This window comes from Anabrus simplex, chromosome 2 (assembly GCF_040414725.1).
Source record: "Anabrus simplex isolate iqAnaSimp1 chromosome 2, ASM4041472v1, whole genome shotgun sequence".
NCBI lineage: Eukaryota > Metazoa > Arthropoda > Insecta > Orthoptera > Tettigoniidae > Anabrus > Anabrus simplex.
This window is the reverse complement of record NC_090266.1, coordinates 18852892-18873609: the sequence shown is the minus strand read 5'-3', so window position 1 is coordinate 18873609 and position 20718 is coordinate 18852892. Positions and strand designations below refer to the sequence as shown.

The 20718-nt window shown below is 42.0% G+C and overlaps 1 protein-coding gene across 1 annotated transcript in view; it reads left to right on the top strand.

Moving 5' to 3' along the window:
- Nucleotides 1–11028: 11028 nt before the first annotated feature.
- The window catches only part of LOC136863889 (vitellogenin-1), a 110605-nt gene continuing 100915 nt past the window's right edge, over nt 11029–20718 (top strand). Inside the window, exons 1-2 of the mRNA XM_067140284.2 lie at nt 11029–11102; nt 12563–12589. Of these exons, the coding sequence (XP_066996385.2) occupies nt 11072–11102; nt 12563–12589 (58 nt within the window). The 5' untranslated portion in view covers nt 11029–11071. The remainder of the gene's footprint in view (nt 11103–12562; nt 12590–20718) is intronic.

The following is a 20718-nucleotide window of genomic DNA, read 5'->3' as shown; positions in this document are numbered from 1 at the left end:
CGCTATTTAGGTTAAGTTGGCAGCACTGGAAGAGGCCTCTGGCTGAGGTGGAGGAGGCCACTGGGAGGCCACTGGCTGAGGAGGAGGAGGAGGTGGCCACTGGGAGGCCACTGGCTGAGGAGGAGGTGAGAGGCCACTGGCTGAGGAGGAGGCCTCTTCCGAGAGCCGGAGGAGGAGGAGGCCGCCGAACCCGTCTATTATACTACTCTTACGAGTGTACCATGGGGTTACAAAAACATATAGCTGTTTGTTATGCCATGATTTAAGCAGAATACAATAAGTTCTCATAGTTCACGATGTTATAATACCTTTCTATTGAAGAAACTTTCATTAACGAAAATATAACGATTAAGTGTAGAAAGGGGCAAGATTATCTAAAAAAAATTGAAAATGTATGTAAATACAAAAATTGAAAAAGATTTTTACATTATCATTCATTTTAAATTATATTATCATTTCTATACTGGAGTTGTAATATTATGTGAAATATAAAATTCTCTAGATTTTTATCACATTTATCTGCATTATTAATACTGAAATCGAATGTTTTATCATTTCTGTATTATTCATATTTGTTTGCATTATACAAAAATCTCCAATAGAGTTCATCAATTATTTTTTAATTTCTAATTTCATTCACATATTGAATATGTAACATTATGTTTATTTTCGAAAAAATAATGGATACGTAAAAACATTTTCAAAAAATTACATTTCTATATTTTGTACAAAATCACTAATGGTGATGATAATATTTGCTTGCAATATTCAGTAAATCTCTATTGACGTTGACGTTGATGATGATGAATAATACAATAAGACTAAAAATCTTAAATGTTTTATTTCTACTATAATAGATTAACATCACACTTCCATTCCCCTTCCTTTATCGTTCTAATTATGCTTTTTTAATATTATATTGTAGAAACCTGTTATGAATGAATGAAAAAATGAGAAAGGGTAAAATTTCGAAGCCCAAAAATTCATGCTACACAAATAAAATCCCATCACCTCCTCCTTCATCTGACAAAAGGGTGAAAAATGAAAACGGTAAGTAAAAACTTGCCGAACTTATGGCTCACGTCTTATCAGGAGGTAAAAAGGACATATCTACACCAGTTATGAAAAAAGTTGGTAATTGCTTTTTTTCCTTTTGTTTAAATGATTATTTCTTATACTCATCACCTAATTCTGCTGCAAAACGGGGTGATAAGTGTCATAGAAATATGGATATCATGTAATGTTAATTATTCAATTATTCAGCCTAAAAGCCTGCAGATTACGTGGTGACGTGTGGTCAGCATGGCAGTTCCTCTCAGCCGCTATTTTTTGCGTTCTAGACCGGGATCAACATCAGATAGCTCTTGAATTGTCTTGTTAATTAATAAAATTATGATGAGCTATGTTATGTATGAAGTCAGATCAATCTGCAAAACTTTTGTCCTACTAACATTTATCATGTCATTCATTTTATATTCACAGTTTTATGTACGAGGAGGCCGGGCCCAAGATGGCGACGGTGTAGTTACGCCCCTCCAAAATGGCGACGGGAGGGGTGCCCCTCCAAAATGGTGTAGGGAAGGGCATCTGTCCGTAAAAGACTAGATTAGGCTGTATGTGCCCCCTCTGGTTGGAGGATGGAAATGGCGAAGGGAAGGGCGTCTGACAGCAAAACTATGTGCTGTAATGTTAGGCTCCTCCAAGGTGGCGTCGGGAAGGGCATCTGGCAAGATAGCGTTGCATGGTTTCCCATTTTCACACCAGGCAAATAAGATGGCATCTGGAAAGGCATCTGGCAAGATGGCGTTGGGAAGGGTATCTGGTCGTAAAACTATGCGCTGTGAGGTTAGGCTCCTCCAAGATTGCTTCGGGAAGGGCGTCTGGCAAGACGGCGTCGGGAAGGGCATTTGGTCGTAAAAAGTTAAACCCATCAAAAATGGCGTCGGGAAGGGCATCTGTCCGTAAAACTAGGCCCTGTAAGGTTAGACCCTCCATGATGGGAAGGCCATCTGGCAGGACGGCGTTTGGAAGGGCATTTTGCCGTAAAACTACGCCCTTGGCGTCGGGAAGTGAATCTAGTCATAGAAGTGACGTTAGGCCCCTCCATGGTGGCGACTGTGAGGTTAGGCTTGCCCTCTTACGTAAAATCCCCAAATCCAAAATTCACTACTATTGTACTAGGGGTCAATGACCTCAATGAGTTCACGTGAATTAACTGAAGTAAAATTGCATTTGTCACTTCCTTCTCCCACTAGAACATTTCCACAATCCGCCAACGATTTTCCCTTTTATCCTACAATATTATTTTTATTGTGTCCGGTTCCATGGCTAAATGGATAGCGTGCTCGCCTTTGGTCACAGGGGTCCCGGGTTCGATTCCCGGCAGGGTCGGGAATTTGAACCTTAGTTGTTTAATTTCTGTGGAACGGGGACTGGGTGTATGTGTCGTCTTCATCACCATGTCATCCTCATCACGACGCGCAGGTTACCTTCGGGAGTCAGATCAAAAGACCTGCACCTGCCGGGCCGAACATGTCCTCGGACACTGCCGGCACAAAAAGCTATCCGCCATTTCATTTCATTTTATTGTAGTTCCTTCCTCTTTGTACTGTTTCCTATGTGGGGTCTGGCTAGTCGGGGTGGTGAAGAATTATTTGCTTGAGCTGGAAGGGCATGGGTTCGATTACCTGTTACTTACAGTTGAATTATTTTATATGGAGTGGCACGAACTACATGGACTTGCGTATAACCAATTCTGAAATTAAACAATACCAATCTCTGAAACTTACTCTTATATAGGAAACGTTACATTATTAGTAGACCTGGGTTCTTAAGGCAATTGCCCTGTTTTGTTTCTTGAGGAATAACGTGAACATTTTCAGTATGTTGAGGTTTCATGATAAATTCCTTACATTTATAGAGTTTTATAGTGGCCAAAATGCCTATTTGTACGTTTGTGGCCTATTTCACTATTTTAGTGCCTAAAACATCAAGTTCGTACATTTAAAATAGAATTTAACTTCTGTAATTTTTACAATCTATATAACGGACATCCTTGAATGAAGAAGAGAACAGAAAAGAGTGGGCTTTTCACAGAAATTCCATCTTGCTGGACGACTGTCACCAAATGAATGTTGAGTGCCCGGAGCAGTGAGAAGGGAAATACTGTGACAAGTTGCCAGTGAAGAATATAGTCCGCCATGCCTAAAACGAAATCATCTAAGAGTGTGCTTATATATCAATGGCTTATACAATTTCCAGGAAGACTTTTGATGGTAAGATTATTTTTTGACAGTACTACAATGAAAAGTTATGTGCATGTGTCTGAAGGTCCTTTAAGGCCCATAATGTTCTTGCTCTTAATTAACGTTAGAGTAATCATGGCTTAAATGAAATACTTCAAAATTGCGACTTATATTCAGTACGTATTTACCTTTTCCATTCCTCGTCTAATCTTCACAACTTTATTGTGTTTTGGATTTCACAAGATCTCAGTAGAATGCAGACAGTGCCAGTCACAAAGCGAAACTCTGCTCACACAAGCTACAGCCCTTAATGTGTAGAGTCGTTAGTTGCAGGAAATATCCCCTCAAACGCAGTGTATAATCCGTTTTTCAGATATATTTTACAGAAATACACCAAGCAGCACACGCCATCAGCATCTACATTACAGAAAAACTACCGTACCTAAATATTTGTTACAATGTGGTCATTTTGTCAATCAGAAAAGAAATTGGGGAGTCATGCATTTGGTTGTGTGTGGACGAAACTACTGACTCTGTGGGCAGGTACATTGCTCCATTGCTCACCTTCTTTGGTCTAAGCAGCTCGTGAAATATCAATAATCAAAGCATTGCGTACTTCATCAAAAAGGGGTTGCAATTGTTGTATTCTGGGAGCGTTAATTGTAAAACCTTCTCCTTGTCTCCGATACTGTTTCTTACATGATTGCTACTGCACCTCTTCTCAAAACTTTCTACCTTTCTTGTTCACGTTACTTACATGGCCCATGCCCTGCTTAGACTCCTAGAAACAATTAGGGCCGAGTTTCCTACAGTAATACTCTCATTTCAACAATGAAGAAAGTGCTCTGTAAGGCTCCATCAAGAATAGTCATTTTTCGAGAGAAACTCCTACCTATTCTCCTCTCAGCACAGCCAATCATCACCCGCTGGATGGAAGCTGCCCTATATTATGCGAACCTATTTTTGGAAATCATGACTGTGATAGACAATGCGCCTTTAACGGACAACTTTGCATGTGTTTCGTCTGTCAAAGAGCTGCTAAAGGATTATTCCAGTGTTCAGAGGGACATTGCGTATATTCAGGCAATTATTTTCATTTCTTCCAGTCAACATTACAAAAATGGAAGTAAAAGGAAACGGTCTCAAACAGAAATCAGGTAATGGAAACTTACCTAGTGAAATTGAACTGAAAAATGTAGGTACGTTTGTCTATGCTCCTCTAACATCTATGAGTCAGGAGCGTTCTTTCTCTTCTGACCGTGGAAAATTTGGACAATATTAATGTTATGCCCTATCAAGGAAACTACGAATGAACACAAATTCCGTTCGCGTTTATACCATCATGGGATGCCTGCAGTGTTCAGTGATTTTAGTGTGAAGGTGACTTTTCGTAAAATACACAACTTGTTATGATAAATGTCTTTTTAATTCTGTCTTAATATTGCAGTTATTTCTATTAAGGATTGATATACCAAGTTTCATAAATTAAAAGAATAAAGATCACGTCACAGTTTAAATGTATATTGTAATATTCTATTTTATGTCCATTTACACATTTTAAAAGCATATTTTAAGTGTCTCCTTTAAAAGACCATTTTAGAGGCTAAAATCCCAGTTTTGTTATTAGATACTTTTCACGACATAGATCTGTCATATTTCGCCCCGAGACATATGGAATACACTGTAAACATATCGGCATATTACTATTTTTTCATGTATTTTAATTATTAATTTATTTTGAATTATTTAATTACCTGGCGAGTACTGAAAATCTGGTCCAGACGGCTCCTCTGTGGTCTGAAACCACACTCAATTTCGTCCAATTTACTTTCAACCAATGATTGCGTCTTTCTTTCCAAAATTCCATTGGAACCCTTGCCCGGTAAGCTGATCAATGAAGTACCTCGTAAGTTATTTTGCTTATAGACAGCAGCAATACTAATTTCGTCCAGTCAGAAGGCACCTTACTCACATTATTCTATGAAGCCTTCTCCTCAGCTCGTATTCTCTCAATTGTTCGCGGCTCCAACCGAAGGGTTTCCTTTGATGTTGAGAAGATTTGCAAAATACTCATTCCAAGTCCCCATTGACGCTTGGGGATCTACTATCAGTTCACTGTATGTATCCCTGCCATATGTAGCGGTGGCCTTATGCTTGAAGAATGCATTCGTTATGAGTCCCGTACCAGCATCAAAGTTCAGTAAATGCTATCGATTCCTATTAGCTTCCATATCTACCCTACATTTACCGATCATCTCCTCATAACTTTCAAATCTGTTTCCAATTCTCGCATTGAAATCGCCCATAGTTTTGACCGTGTTCCGGAAATGTGATTGGTTGATAGGTGGTGAAGTTGACTGTGAACATGAGAAGCTCACCAAGGTCCCCGTTAACGTGGTCGTGCTCCATGTACTGTATAGTGAACTCAGTAGTCGAAATAAGGAAATATCAGAAAATGGAAATGACGCAAGTGTCGCAAATACTTTTCTGAAAACGCTGATAATTTGGTGCTTCCATGTTCGTCTATGATAACACCGAGATATTTGACTGATTCACTCAAACCTATGCTGAATGTTCTAGGTAGAGTTTTGGTAAAATGATGTTGCTTATGATTTTTGAACGAAGTCGAGGGTCGAAAACAATCATAGCTTGAGATTTTACGTTATTTAATCTGATTCCCTGCGTATCAGTGCAACTACAAGTTTCTTGTACAGGTACCTATTGAAGTGTTTTTCCGGTTCACAGAGCAGGTACATTTGTACATTGTCAGCGTACATATGATGTCTACAGTTATTAACCGACGACGTAAAATAGAAATGTAGCATTAACACTTAGCGCTAGCCGTGGTGTTGACTGCACTACTGATGAACCACTGTCATTTCCGTCATCACACACAGAAATAAATGCTGTTTACTTTCATTTGTTGATGATGAGCGAAATTACCGCACACATTCTGGAGTCTCGCGAGAAGTTGACGGAAATGCGAGTCATCAATTCATAAGAGACATCAATTTCATTTTCATCGTTGTCTTCCGAAATTATTTCTTCAAGTAATTTGGAAATGTTACCCACGTCCAAGCTATTAATTCTGGCAAACGGGAATATCGTTCACTAGTACCTTAAGCAGTAATAACATGTACGATATGTCTCAAAGTACTTAATAAAATTTTTGAAAGTAAGAAATTCCGCTTACTTACCATGTCATTCTAAGAAAGCCAGCAGAAAATACAACAATACTGCATTGAGACCGCCAATTTAAGTGACGATATCCACTAGAGTTCAGATGTCCCTGATTTTTCACTTTGTCCCTAAAGAATGAACTCGGAAAACTATACGCCGTCATCATTGTGCTATACAAGTTGTTCTCAAAATGTGGAAAATACTCGGGGTGTGGACTGTACAGTGTCCCACAGGGTGAGTAGCTGTGTACAACAAGTCTTGTGGCTACTAAAGATTGTAATTTCGAATACTGTCATGCAGTTATCAATTTGAGAATCTTATGTCAAATCCGCCACGGTGGAAGAACATGCATCATCTGAATCGTGGATTAGACGGTAAATTAAACCATACGAAACCACAAGACAGAGTTCCTGACTCCAAAACTAACGCAAAATATGCGCTCTATTTCAGGTGATAACGTAATATCAGCACTGCACCTCGTGTGCCTTGTCAACTCGATAGCTGCAGTCGCTTAAGTGCGGCCAGTATCCAGTATTCGGAAGATAGTAGGTTCGAACCCCACTGTCGGCAGCCCTGAAAATGGTTTTCCATGGTTTCCCATTTTCACACTAGGCAAATGCTGGGGCTGTACCTTAATTAAGGCCACGGCCGCTTCCTTCCCACTCCTAGCCCTTCCCTGTCCCATCGTCGCCATAAGACCTAGCTGTGTCGGTGCGACCTAAAGCAACTAGCAAAAAAAAAGTTACTTCTTAATCAAATGTCCCACAGATATTTATGTACCGGAAGGTACACCTTAACCCCCCACATTTAGAAAAAGCTCCTTAAGGAACTCCATCTATCAAACAAAACGTGAAACAGCTACGGCATGAAGTTGGAACATAGACCAGAAGATGTAAGTAATGTGTTATTTTGAAGTTGGCTAAACTGACTGGATTTATTTGTTTTGTGTTTGTTTACTTCAAGAAGTTTGAACTTTTCTCCATAGATGTCATTACAAAAAAAACTGAGGTAATGCACCCTGGTGCAAGGTAGAAGAATCAGTGTTTTAAAGAAGTTTTGCACCTATACGTTTTCACAACTAAACTAACATTCATTTATTTCTATATTTCAAGGTTTGCAACACTTCCTTCTCATTCCGCCAGCTTTTGAACCTGGCCAATCGCAAATTTCCTGTAATAAATTTTCAGCCAATAATAGGCTTCTCGTACCTTTTGTGTTTGCCAATAAAAAAGAGAGGGTGTTTCCGGATTTAGTCCAGAACCCTCTGGAACCTTCCCCCCGGTTATATAAGCTGCCTGGTCTTTGATCGCCGTACTTCTCGTTCTTCGGCAGGCAGTACTTTAGCCCAGGTATGGCCACCAGCTTTATATCTCTGTACACTTACACGAGGGGAAGGTTCTAATTTCTAACTGCGTAACCACATGTTTTCTAAAATGTAAACTTCCTTTCGGCTAATGTAAAATTTCATGAAGTCTTAAATTATAAATCGGGGATTGAGAGTGCGTTACGCTCTCGAGTTCCACTTCAATTTATCTTGAGGTGAATACGGTTTTGTAATTGTTTCCCCTTTCTGTAAATCATTAAATTAACTTTCAACCTTCAACCTTTAACCTCAGTAGCTTGGGATTAGCCTCTGCATCATCGGGCCGCGAGCCCAAGTAGATTTTAAAACCGAGTTTTCAAGGAGCGCAAGTGTACGACTCTATACATTTTGAGTTCGGGCCAGTAATTTAACCGGTTTTTCTTTTCCACGAAAGCCCAGTAGGTTGGGTAATAGACACCCCTGAGTACAAATTGTAAATTGTAAGTTGGGCCTACGGAGGCCATAAATTTGTAAGATTTTTGGTGTAATGTTGCTTCGAGTGGGCTGTAGGAAATTGGGAGCGCAGTCTTTGGGTTAAAGTTGGAGAGCATGTAAGCTCTTTTCTGTGATTGCTAATTTTACTGTAATATTGAGGGGTGCCTCTGGAAGGCTGTGAATGTGTATCTTATGGAGCAAGGTGCTCCGTCTTGGGAGATTTCTCTCCTTGTCTATGTAAACGGCATTGCCAATTTGTAAATTAGGGGCTTGAAGCCCAAACGTCTTAAATTCCCTATTCTAGGGTTCTCTATTCTGCTATTTAAATTGTCATTGTATCTAATACATTTGGTTTTCCTTCACTAAGTGAAGACTTTATTAAGTTTTGAGATTTGAAAAGAAATATAACCTTTATTTTAAAGCTTTATATGATTTTTGATATCGTAGATGGACCCATTCAAGCCCGCACCTTCTTTCACCTCTCTGTGATCCACAAAAACCCGGTAGCAATTTAAAACCTCAATTTGCTAGAGATGGAGTATTTTTAGGTGATTTGTAAGAAATTCATCTCCAGCTTCCACACGAAACTTTCGAAGTGCATGAAAAGTCCAATTCTTACCAATCTCATCTTGTTGTAATACGTCCTCATAATCAGTTATCCCTCTTGATGTCAGCATAATGTTATAGTCCTCACAATAGAAATAATCATTTTATGATATTCTGCTGCCTGAAGGAATATTTTTCTGTCGATTTGTTAAACAATATATGCGCACACACTCAATCTTCAATTTTCAGGATACTGTCTCCGAAAATTAGATACCTTTTATGGTAGTGTGACGAGGAGTCACACGCGCCTCCACCTTCTTCTTTAATTCTTTACTTCTCTGCTATAATATAGCGGAACTTTGCCATTCCTTACCACCTTTAAAACTGTATAGATGTTTTCATATTCCTCAACAATTGCTTCAAACCCATCCTATAGACTGTTAGACTGTTATTAATTTTAAGAAGTGTCATTTAACATATAATACATATTCAAGTATTCTTCCGATTGAAATACTGATCAGAAAACCGAAAATTTCAAGGAATTTTGGACTTCGACACGCTGAAACAAATACTTCACCTATAAAGAGTCACTCGACCAGACCCAAGAAATTTGAGGGTAGTCCGGATGTAGTGGTAGCAGGTGACCACGCCAGGAGGGAAGTTATATTCTCCGTGCCCGCACGCACGACAACTTTCTGATGATAACAGGTGATCGCGCCAAGAGGGAGATGATCACCTCCGTGCCCGCACACAGGACAACTTGCTGATGATAACAGGTGATCGCGCCAAGAGGGAGATGATCACCTCCGTGCCCGCACACAGGACAACTTGCTGATGATAACAGGTGATCGCGCCAAGAGGGAGATGATCACCTCCGTGCCCGTACACAGGACAACTTGCTGATGATAACAGGTGATCGCGCCAGGACGGAGATGATCACCTCCGTGGCCGCACGCGGGACAACTTGCTGATGATAACAGGTGATCACCTCCGCGGCCGCACACAGGACAACTTGCTGATGATAACAGGTGATCACCTCCGCGGCCGCACACAGGACAACTTGCTGATGATAACAGGTGATCGCGCCAAGAGGGAGATGATCACCTCCGTGGCCGCACGCGGGACAACTTGCTGATGATAACAGGTGATCACCTCCGTGGCCGCACACAGGAAAACTTGCTGATGATAACAGGTGATCGCGCCAAGAGGGAGATGATCACCTCCGTGGCCACACACAGGAAAACTTGCTGATGATAACAGGTGATCACCTCCGTGCCCGCACACAGGACAACTTGCCGATGATAACAGTTAATCGCACCAGGAGAGAAGGAAGAAAACGCATATATGTGTACTGTATGTATAAGAAAGTAATACCAAATGTTGCTCATTTCGTTTAGAGCTCACCCGTTATTTCGGATTTTCGTGGAATAAAGTAGTCCGCGCAGCACAGCGAACAGAATCCTCTGACTTGCTTGACATTTCCTTACTTGCGCAGCCCCCGTAAGAGACAGTATCCTAGTAAGTAGATTATATCTTAATCGAAGATACGAGCTACATGGTTGCCAAATTTGTGGTTGATCTGTCAAGTATATTTTTCGTAAAAGGAAGATAGAAAAACAGTCCAAGCTTCAGATTCATTTAGGTATTAATATGGAAAGGGATAATTGAGATCAAATTCTTCATGTTATCCAGTGGCGTTTCTTGTTGGTTTACAACTGAGAGCCTCTTTGAATATTATGTCGCGACAAGAATGCATTCCACGGATTACTCAAACGATTTCAAATATCAGAATATTTGTTTGTGCCGCAACACAGCGCCGAGGGTTGCAGGCGTAATTAGATGCTATCTTCATTTGAATTTCGTCTCGTCGACACCGAGAAAGGACGGCATTTCTGAATAAGGAAAAAAAATGCAAACCAAACCCCATGGCACTACAGCCTCGAAGGCCTACAGATTACAGGGTGTCGCGTGGTCAGCACGACGGATCCTCTAGGCCGTTTCCTAGACCGGGGCCTCTATCTCATCGTCAGATAGCTCCTCAATTGTAATCATGTAGGCTGCGTGGACCTCGAACCAGCCCTCAGATGCAGGGAAAATTCCCTGAACTGGCCGGGAATCAAAACTGGGGTCTGCGGGTAAGAGGCAGACACCGCGGGGCCTGCCAACTCTTGAGATAGGCACGTGCAGACACCGAGAGACCGCTGAATGAGCGCTTTCTCTGAGGTCAGAGTAGCAACTGACGCCGCAAATCCAAGCGCTTATATGGTGCAGAAGCTGCGATGCCAACCACAGCAGCTTCACCATGAGGCCTGTGAACATTATTCTCTTGCTTGGTGAGTAATTGGAATCTTCGTACGATTATTTCCCAAACCTTAAGACCAAGAATTAGTCCTCCTTACATAATCTTGAGCGGAAAATTTAAGAGGAAATCAGTTTAAGATATCTTTCGATTTTCAAATAAGTCTCACGGATTTTAGTTTGGTTCGTACGAGAGTGGACGTCTCTTACCAATTGAAGGGACGTTATGAATAATCAATCTTTATTCAGTTCTTTAATGATATTTATTTGTAGTGGTCTTCTCATGTACAGGATACTTTAACAGGGAAACTACCAATAAATTAAGTGAAATATGATTTCTTCTCATGCCTTTGCTGGCAGGACCTAGTGTTTACAGCGCACTATGTCTTCTGGTATGGGCTAGAGCAATTTTGTTACTTTCATTGATCTGTCTCTGTCTTATCCTTGGCTTTGACAATATGAAAGTGACTGAGGTATGAGCGATGCTAGTAATGCCATTCCTTGTGCAGCCAGTCCCTGCTATGAATGCTGTGAAAACGCTGCTCATAGGGTCTGTTGGTGCATGCATTTCAGTGGGCTTGGCAGACTGATATGTAATAGCAACTTCTGGCTCGGTGAGGAAAGCAACGGGAAACTACCTCACTCCTCATTTCCCTAGTACGCCTCTTCAGTGATGCCTAGGCCATCTATGACAGCTGATGGCAGAGCTGTTGAGGATCCAACCAGCCTTAGGGCTGAAGACTGAACATACATACATACATGATTTCTTCTAACCTGTATAGGCCCATACGAGTTATTGACAGTTCGCGATGTGTGCTTTTACCAACCAGGGTTGGCGCAGGGGGGTCATAATGGGTTAGCAAACATATATCAAAAATATACATGGACTATTTTCTTGTATAAATCCCTATACTTAATCTATGATTACTTTCTTAATAAGCATGTATTTGTGTACCATTAACAGAGAGAGGAAATCACAACATAAACTGAACATTTTAACTACTGCAGTCGCTTAAGTGCGGTCAGTATCCAGTATTCGGGAGATAGTGGCTTTGAACCCTAACTGTCGGCAGCCATGATGAGGATTTTAATTTTTTTCCCATTTTCACAGCAGGCAAATGCTGGGGTTGTACCTTAATCAAGGCCACGGCCGCTTCCTTCCAACTTCTAGACCTTTCCTGTCCTATCGTCGCCATAAGACCTATCTGTGTCGATGCGACGTTAAGCAACTTCAAAAAAAGAAATTAGAACATCTCAACTAACAGAGTGCGATGGTTTGTCCAAGACATTGTGGTGCTGAGACTTGATCAATCATGCAGCATTAGAGGTCAATTTACTGAAATAAAATGCAGAAGGAATGCTACATGCGTTAAATAAGCATCCCTCGTTGGAACTGGCCATCTCCCATGCAAATCGCACACTGTGTTGTCACCTGCTTTTATTGCTTTCTTCATACACCTGACATAATCACACCTCGGCATTTTCTTTGTTTCAGCTGCGGTGGCAACTGCTAGTGACAATGGTAAGTACGTGAAGATTATCCCTTTCCCAACTGAAAATGTCATTGTTAACATTTTTCTTTAAGAATACGTGTTCGGGTGTGTTCAATGACTTGGAGGCGGTCCCGTGGTGTAAGGGTAGCGTGCCTGGCACTTACCCGCATACTCTGGGTTCGATTTCCGGCCAGGCCAGGGATTTTTACCTGAACCTGAGGGCTGGTTCGAGGTCTACTCAGCCTACATGTGTAGAATTGAGGAGCTGTCTAACGGTGAGATAGCGGACCCGGTCTAGAAAGCCAAGAATAACGGCCGAGAGGATTCGTCGTGCTGACCACACGACACCTCGTAATCTGCAGCGATCGCTTGGTATGCCAAGGCTCTTCAAGGGCTGTAGTGCCATGGGGTTTGGGGTTTGGATTAATGACTTGGAAAGACAAGATACAGTAAAATAATTCTTTCTTCTCAACGTGTTTTCCGAAGGTCCTATTGGTTGCGTGTGTTTGAGCAAGTTTCTCCGTTCTTTGACACAAATACTCTGCGGAATGTTGTTATAGATATTCACAAGAAAGCCGGTGCTGACAAGTGTTAAAACTACCGCATCATTACCCTTGCCAAGATGATACCAGGTCTGCAGTGTCGTGGTGCTGTTCTTATTCTGATTGGCAAGGTATAGAGGAATATATCAACTACGTGAAATTAAAGAAAGGTATACGAAAGTGGCATTTATTTGCCAAAACACAAAATTAAACTTTGAAAGTTGAAACACAACTTAAAAGATGTCATATCATGTCGATCACCGGGTGAGTTGGCCGTGCGGTTAGGGACGCGCGGCTGTGACCTTGCATCCGGGAAATAGTGGGTTCGAGTTCCACTGTCGGCAGCCCTGAAGATGTTTTTCCGCGGTCTCCCATTTTTAGACCAGGCAAATGCTGCGGCTGTACCTTAATTTAGGCCACGGCCGCTTCCTTCCAACTCCTAGGCCGTTCCTAACCGATCGTCGCCGTAAGACCTATCTGTGTAAGTGTCACGTAGAAAAGAAGAGAAAAGAATGTCATGTCGATCAAAGAAATAACGACGATATCAGATAAAATCGAGTGGGGTTTGGCTCGGTCACTGGCTCCATAGTGCTGAAACATGTACCTGAAAACTAAGTGCGGTTTATTTGTCTGTGTGTTTCCCTAGTAGGGATGTCGCCAACACGGTTACGACCTAACTTGAACTATAGTTAGTATTTTAAACTTTTGATGAAGTCAAATGTGGTTCTAATTTGAGCCTAAATGCTCTTAAATCCAATCTTAATAATTGCGTCATACAAAATAAGATTGCACCACAGCAAAAATAAAATTGCGTCACTCGCAGCACTAAAAATGAAACGATACTTGCAAATCACATTACAGAGGAACTGTATCCCAAGACTTCAGAAAGTTAAACTTATCATCATCATCATCTGTTTACCCTCCAGGGTCGGCTTTTCCCTCGGACACAGCGAGGGATCCCACCTATACCGCCTCAAGGGCAGTGTCCTGGAGCTTCAGACGCTTGGTCGGGGATACAACTGGGGAGAATGACCAGTACCTCGCCCAGGCGGCCTCACCTGCTATGCTGAACAGGGGCCTTGTGGAGGGATGGGAAGATTGGAAGGGATAGGCAAGGAAGAGGGAAGGAAGCGGCCGTGGCCTTAAGTTAGGTACCATCCCGGCATTCGCCTGGAGGAGAAGTGGGAAACCACGGAAAACCACTTCCAGGATGGCTGAGGTGGGAATCGAACCCACCTCTACTCAGTTGACCTCCCGAGGCTGAGTGGACCCCGTTCCAGCCCTCATACCACTTTTCAAATTTCGTGGCAGAGCCGGGAATCGAACTCGGGCCTCCGGGGGTGCCAGCTAATCACGCTAACCACTACACCACAGAGGCGGAAGTTAAACTTATTCCAAACGAAATATATAAATAATATGAGTAAAGATTTGGAATCAGAGATAAGAATGTTTTCGTATTATAGTATACTGTATAGAGTAGTGAGCGTAGAGCTGGGAACGGTAGGAGCGGAGCGGAGCAGTTGTTTTCGCTCGTCCTCCGGAGACCTCCGGCAGTCCTCCGATTGAATTCACGGGCGGAAAATTCAAATGCTTTAATGTGGGCAATGTTGTAACGGTGATCTTAAGAGGAATTACAATGTTAATTTAATTACTAATTCCACAGATGCATGTGTGCCCCTACGTTTGTCATTCAAATACTGTAGTCGTTTCAAGATCGCCGCATTATTTGTTACGCTATGAATAACAGATTTTTATCTGCTGACATTCAGTTTGCAGTAGGTGCAGGTGGATAGAATACTGTAGATTGAATATTGACACATATTATACCATTGCAAATGCATTTACAATATTATTAATATTAAAACAGTTTAAGCAATAAGTATATTCCAGTGCATGTAAACATGTATTATATACAATGCTCTTACATTGTGTTATACGTGTAGCTCATTTATGACGGAAGCGTACGTCCGGCTCCATGACTAAATGGTTACCGTGCTGGCCTCTGCTCACAGGGGTCCCAGGTTCGATTCCCGGCAGGGTCGGGAATTTTAATGTTAATTGGTTAATTTTGCTGGTACTGGAGCTGGGTGTATGTGTCGTCTTCATAATGATTTCATCCTCATCACGACGCGCAGGTCGCCTAAGGGTGTCAAATCAAACGACCTGCATCTGGTGAGCCGAACTTGTCCTCGGACACCCCGGCATTAAAAGCCATACGCCATTTCATTTATTAATGAAGAGTACAAACTGATTAGTATTGGTTATATGCTGTACCGGGCTGAGTAGTTCAGACGGTAGAGCTCTGGCGTTCTGAGCTCAGGTCTGCGGTTTCAATTCCAACTTTGCTCGGCGGTGCTTGAAGATGCTGACATACGAGAGTCGCATGTCGGCAGGTGTACCGGCACATGAAAGAACTCCTGTGGGACAAAATACCGGCACCTTAACGTCGCAGAAAACCACAGAAGTGGTTATGGGAGTACAATAATAATAATAATAATAATAATAATAATAATAATGATGATTGCCGCCTCTGTGGTGTAGTGGTTAGCGTGATTAGCTGCCACCCCCGGAGGCCCGGGTTCGATTCCCGGCTCTGCCACGAAATTTGAAAAGTGGTACGAGGGCTGGAACGGGGTCCACTCAGCCTCGGGAGGTCAACTGAGTAGAGGTGGGTTCGATTCCCACCTCAGCCATCCTGGAAGTGGTTTTCCGTGGTTTCCCACTTCTCCTCCACGCGAATGCCGGGATGGTACCTAACTTAAGGCCACGGCCGCTTCCTTCCCTCTTCCTTGCCTATCCCATCCAATCTTCCCATCCCTCCCCAAGGCCCCTTTTCAGCATAGCAGGTGAGGCCGCCTGGGCGAGGTACTGGTCATACTCCCCAGTTGTATCCCCCGACCAAGAGTCTGAAGCTCCAGGACACTGCCCTTGAGGCGGTAGAGGTGGGATCCCTCGCTAAGTCCGAGGGAAAAACCGAACCTGGAGGGTAAACAGATGATGATGATGGTGATGAATAATGATGATAATAATAATAATAATAATAATAATAATAATAATAATAATCTGTCTATCAATTTACCCTCCAGGGTTGGGTGTTCCCTCGTTCGCAGAAAGGATCCCACCTATACCGCCTCAAGGACAGTGTCTCCTGGAGCGTGAGACTTTCGGTCGGGGATACATTTTTGTTTTGTTTTACGTCGCACCGACACAGATATGTCTTACGGCGACGATGGGATAGGAAAGGCCTGGGAGTGGGAAGGAAGCGGCCGTGGCCTTAAGTTAGGTACCATCCCGGCATTTGCCTGGAGGAGACGTGGAAAACCACGGAAAACCACTTCGAGGATGGCTGAGGAGGGAATCGAACCCCCCTCTACTCCGTTGACCTCCCGAGGCGGAGTTGACCCCGTTCCAGCTCTCATACCACGCCTCACATTGCGTGCCAGAGCCGGGAATCGAACCTGGGTTTCCGCGGGTGGCAGCTAATCACATTAACCACTATACCACAGAGGTGGACAATAATAATAATAATAATAATAATAATAATAATAATAATAATAATAATAATAATAATAATAATAATAATAATAATAATAATAATAATAATAATCTGCCTTTCCATTTACTCTCCAGGGTTGGTTTTCCTCCCGGACTCAGCGAAGGATCCCACCTCTACTGCCTCAAGGACAGTGTCCTGGAGCGTCAGACATTGGATCGGGGATACTTTCTTTGTTTTTTGTTTTGTTTTTGTTTTACGTCGCACCGACACAGATATGTCTTACGGCGACGATGGGATAGGAAAGGCCTGGGAGTGGGAAGGAAGCGACCGTGACCTTAAGTTAGGTACCATCCCGGCATTTGCCTGGAGGAGAAGTGGAAAACCACGGAAAACCACCTCGAGGATGGCTGAGGAGAGAATCGAACCCCCCTCTACGCATTTGACTTTATTATTGCAGTCCGATGGTGGAAACGTACACGTGTAACACCGAGGTAGATGCAAGTACACAAACAGTAACAACAGTAACACGTTTAGTCATCCATGTAGTGGGCATTTGCATGATTAAAAATCAACATTTTGGCACGATCAGGTGATAACGATGCTCGCCTAGCAGGCACGGATGTGGCTGGAACAATAAGGTAGGAACCTAGTGCTACCTCATGTAGTGGATTGGCCTTATGTTCCTCCCAGTACTTGACGGGATCCGTTGAGCTTGGAAGAGGGGGCATCTCCAAATACTGGCGCAGCCGTATTACCGCATCGGATGTGGCGGTACTTGTGTTCTTATGCTGGGCTACCTTGTCGTCCATAAAAGCAAGGAGATCCTCAGTTCTCCAACCACCTGATGAGGTGGAAGCTTCATTGTTGGATGTGTCCTGCCGCCTTTGGAGAACTGTTTTTAGTTCATTTTTCACCTGCATGTAGAAGGAATATATTATAAACAGAAAATAATATCGAACCATGTATTTGGTGACTGAGTATATGCTTAATGTACTGACCTGCATACGCGCGTCTTCAGCCCGATCGGGTACCCGAAAAGCCGCTTTCTTGAACCTTGGGTCCAGGAGAGTCGCTCCTCGAGAAACCGAACGACTTTCATAGTGAAAGAGTCGCTCTGTAATAGCTTCCAAGGCCCTCGTCCTGAAGTATTTCCCTACCTCAGTTTCGGGAGTTTCTGCTGAAACTTGGAGGAATAGCCCGTGCACCATAGGAATTATTTTGGATGACGTGATGTACCGTCGCGCTGACAACATCACAGTCATCTTTTCGAATGGGCAGAGGATGGAGCACACTTCTCTTAAAATGTTCCATTCTTCCGCTGAAACATGATAGAAAATTACTTTATATCGCCACAAACCTAATGCCTTATTTATTGCTCACAATAATAATTGTTCCCACCTGTAATTAACCGAGGGGCTTTAGTAAGTTCCGACAGTGCTACTATAATTGGCTGTTTAACTTCCGGCAGTCTCCGGATCATTGCCAATTTACTGTTCCAGCGCAATTCTCCCACACCGGCCACACTCTGAGCAGTCTTAAATTTTTCATTAGCTGCATTACTTTGCCTGTTGAGAATTAAATACAACATGTCTATGTACATATACGTAGACTAATAATGTTACATATAATTAAATCCCTGAAAACTCTGGTAGCACAGTCTAATGGCATTACGTACAAACATAATGGGAATACTCACTTCAAAAATGAAACAGTGTCAGAGCATAGAGTTATCAAGATAGCAAGTGACTCTGTTTTGTTAATGCTATCATTGACTGCTAAGTTTAGAGTGTGTGCCACGCATGGTAAATTGCGGATGTTGAGACATCTGATGGCGGCTGTGATATTTGCCGCATTATCCGTTGTTATAGCCGGTACTTTTCCTCTGAGACCCCAGGACGAAATCACCTCAGAAATGTGACCGGCCAGGTTAATTGCCGTATGTGCACCTCTCAACACAGACGTCCGAAGAGATGCGCATTTGAATTCTCCGTCGACCAAAAAATGGGCTGTCACGGTTAAATAACTGTCCTGTCTGTTAGAGGACCAACAGTCAGCCGTTAATGCGACATGCCTAGCTTTACCCACGTCGCTAGCAACTTTCACACGTACAGTCATAGTAAAAAGTATTCGTACACTTAATACTGAAACAAAAATACTTTACTTAGTACACTTATTGTCATGTACATTTTATAACATCAATAGGTTAGCTTTCTATACACTATGTAAAGGTATATACATCACAAAACATAAAATTGATACATGTCTCTGTCTATAATAGATAAATAACTGAAAATACCATGATTTCATACTCATAAAAAGTATTCGTACAGTCCGGTTTTACTTTCATTCGCCACTGATTTTAGTACATATTTAGTATTTTGTTGGCAATCCTTTCAATTTTACAATGGCCTCAAGCCGCCTAGGCATTGAATGAACTAGCTTGGAGGTGAAGGTGGGCTCAATCTTACCCCATTCTTCCAAAAGAGTCATTTTCAAAGCTGTCTTTAATGAAATATTTCTCGTGCTCAGTCTCTCTTTAAGATAAGCCCACACATGTTCAGTCGAATTCAGATCCGGGGATTGGAGGGGTGTTACCATATATTTGGGTGTGTTGTATAAAATCCACAATCGTGTATCAAGGGCCGTATGCTTTGGATCATTACCCTGCATAAATACATAATTACCCAGAAGTCCCATTTTTTCGACACTAGATGCTAGATTTTTCTTCAAAATTTCAATATAGTATTTACGGTCCATCTTTCCATCTATGAATTCTAAGGAACCTACTCCAGCTGAGCTCATGCAACCCCAAACCATTAAACAACCTCCACCATGCTTCACTGAAGGAACCAGATTTTTTTCTTCGAGTTCTGTGTTCGTTTTCCTCCACACCTTTTTGCCATGTTCTTGAAAAACAGTGAATTTACTTCCATCCGTAAATATAACTCGATCCCAGAATTTTAGAGACGCATGTTTATAGCCTGTAGCATATTGTAGTCGTTTCTTCCTATTTGCTGAAGTAATTAAAGGTTTTCGCCTGGCATTTCTACAATGATACCCATTCGTATATAAAAACTTTTGAATTGTGGAAGCACAGATATTACGTTTTAAATTCTTTCCTAGCTCAGACGTCAGTTTTGCAGCACTGATTCTAGGATTTTTCGTAACTTTCCTGAGGATTAGTCTTCTAGTTCGATCGTCTAGTTTGCATGGACGTCCACATCTACGTGCATTTTTGAAAGATTTTCTCTCACCATAGCTGTCAATAATTCCCTGAATTGTAGATCTTTGTCTCTTCACAAGTTTCGATATTTCCGAGAGCGATTTACAGGAATTATGAGCCTGGATTACAATTCTTCTCTCTTCTTCTGTTGTTTCTTTCATTTTTTCGGCCCATCTTACCGATTGACTGCATCACTTGTTGTTCACAACGACTGAAGCACAACTGGCTTGGTACAAGACGTGATCTTTACTGCTTACCTGCGTTGCAAGGGATGCCATCAAGGACTTTGATGTGAAGATAAACCACCTATATTTCAAACTTATTGGATGATATGTTTGTTAAAACGAACATTTCTCAAGTACTGTTGTTATTTCCAGTACGTATTCATACTCATGTTTCGCGGAATACCGAAATATAGAATAGTAGTGAAATTTCTAGCAGTCTATGGACAATGCGTCAACTACAAACGATAACATTCCTTAACTTTTAAGGTGTACGTATACTTTTTCCTATGACTGTATGTCTGCATACAGCTTTGGCATATGTACCTGAAAAACATCTGAAACGTTATTATCTGTTATACACCCTCGATGTTCTAAACATAATCAGGCGTATTCAATTCCATATCTGTATACTAACTGTAACAAAAACATGATGCATTTGTAATTTACTTTTACTTACATCTGACAAAGTGCGGCGTGATGGAAGTTCGTACCGTGGGTTTAATTTACATACGAACGTTTTAAAAACATTGTCCACCACAATTCGCAAAGGTTGCATGTCAGTTGCTACGAAAAGAGCCAAGGAATCTTTCTTTTCTTCACTGTTGCGACCGTACGAATTAACAGTGGTGGTGGTACCACTACATGATCGTGAGGTCACTTCGTCGAGATTTTC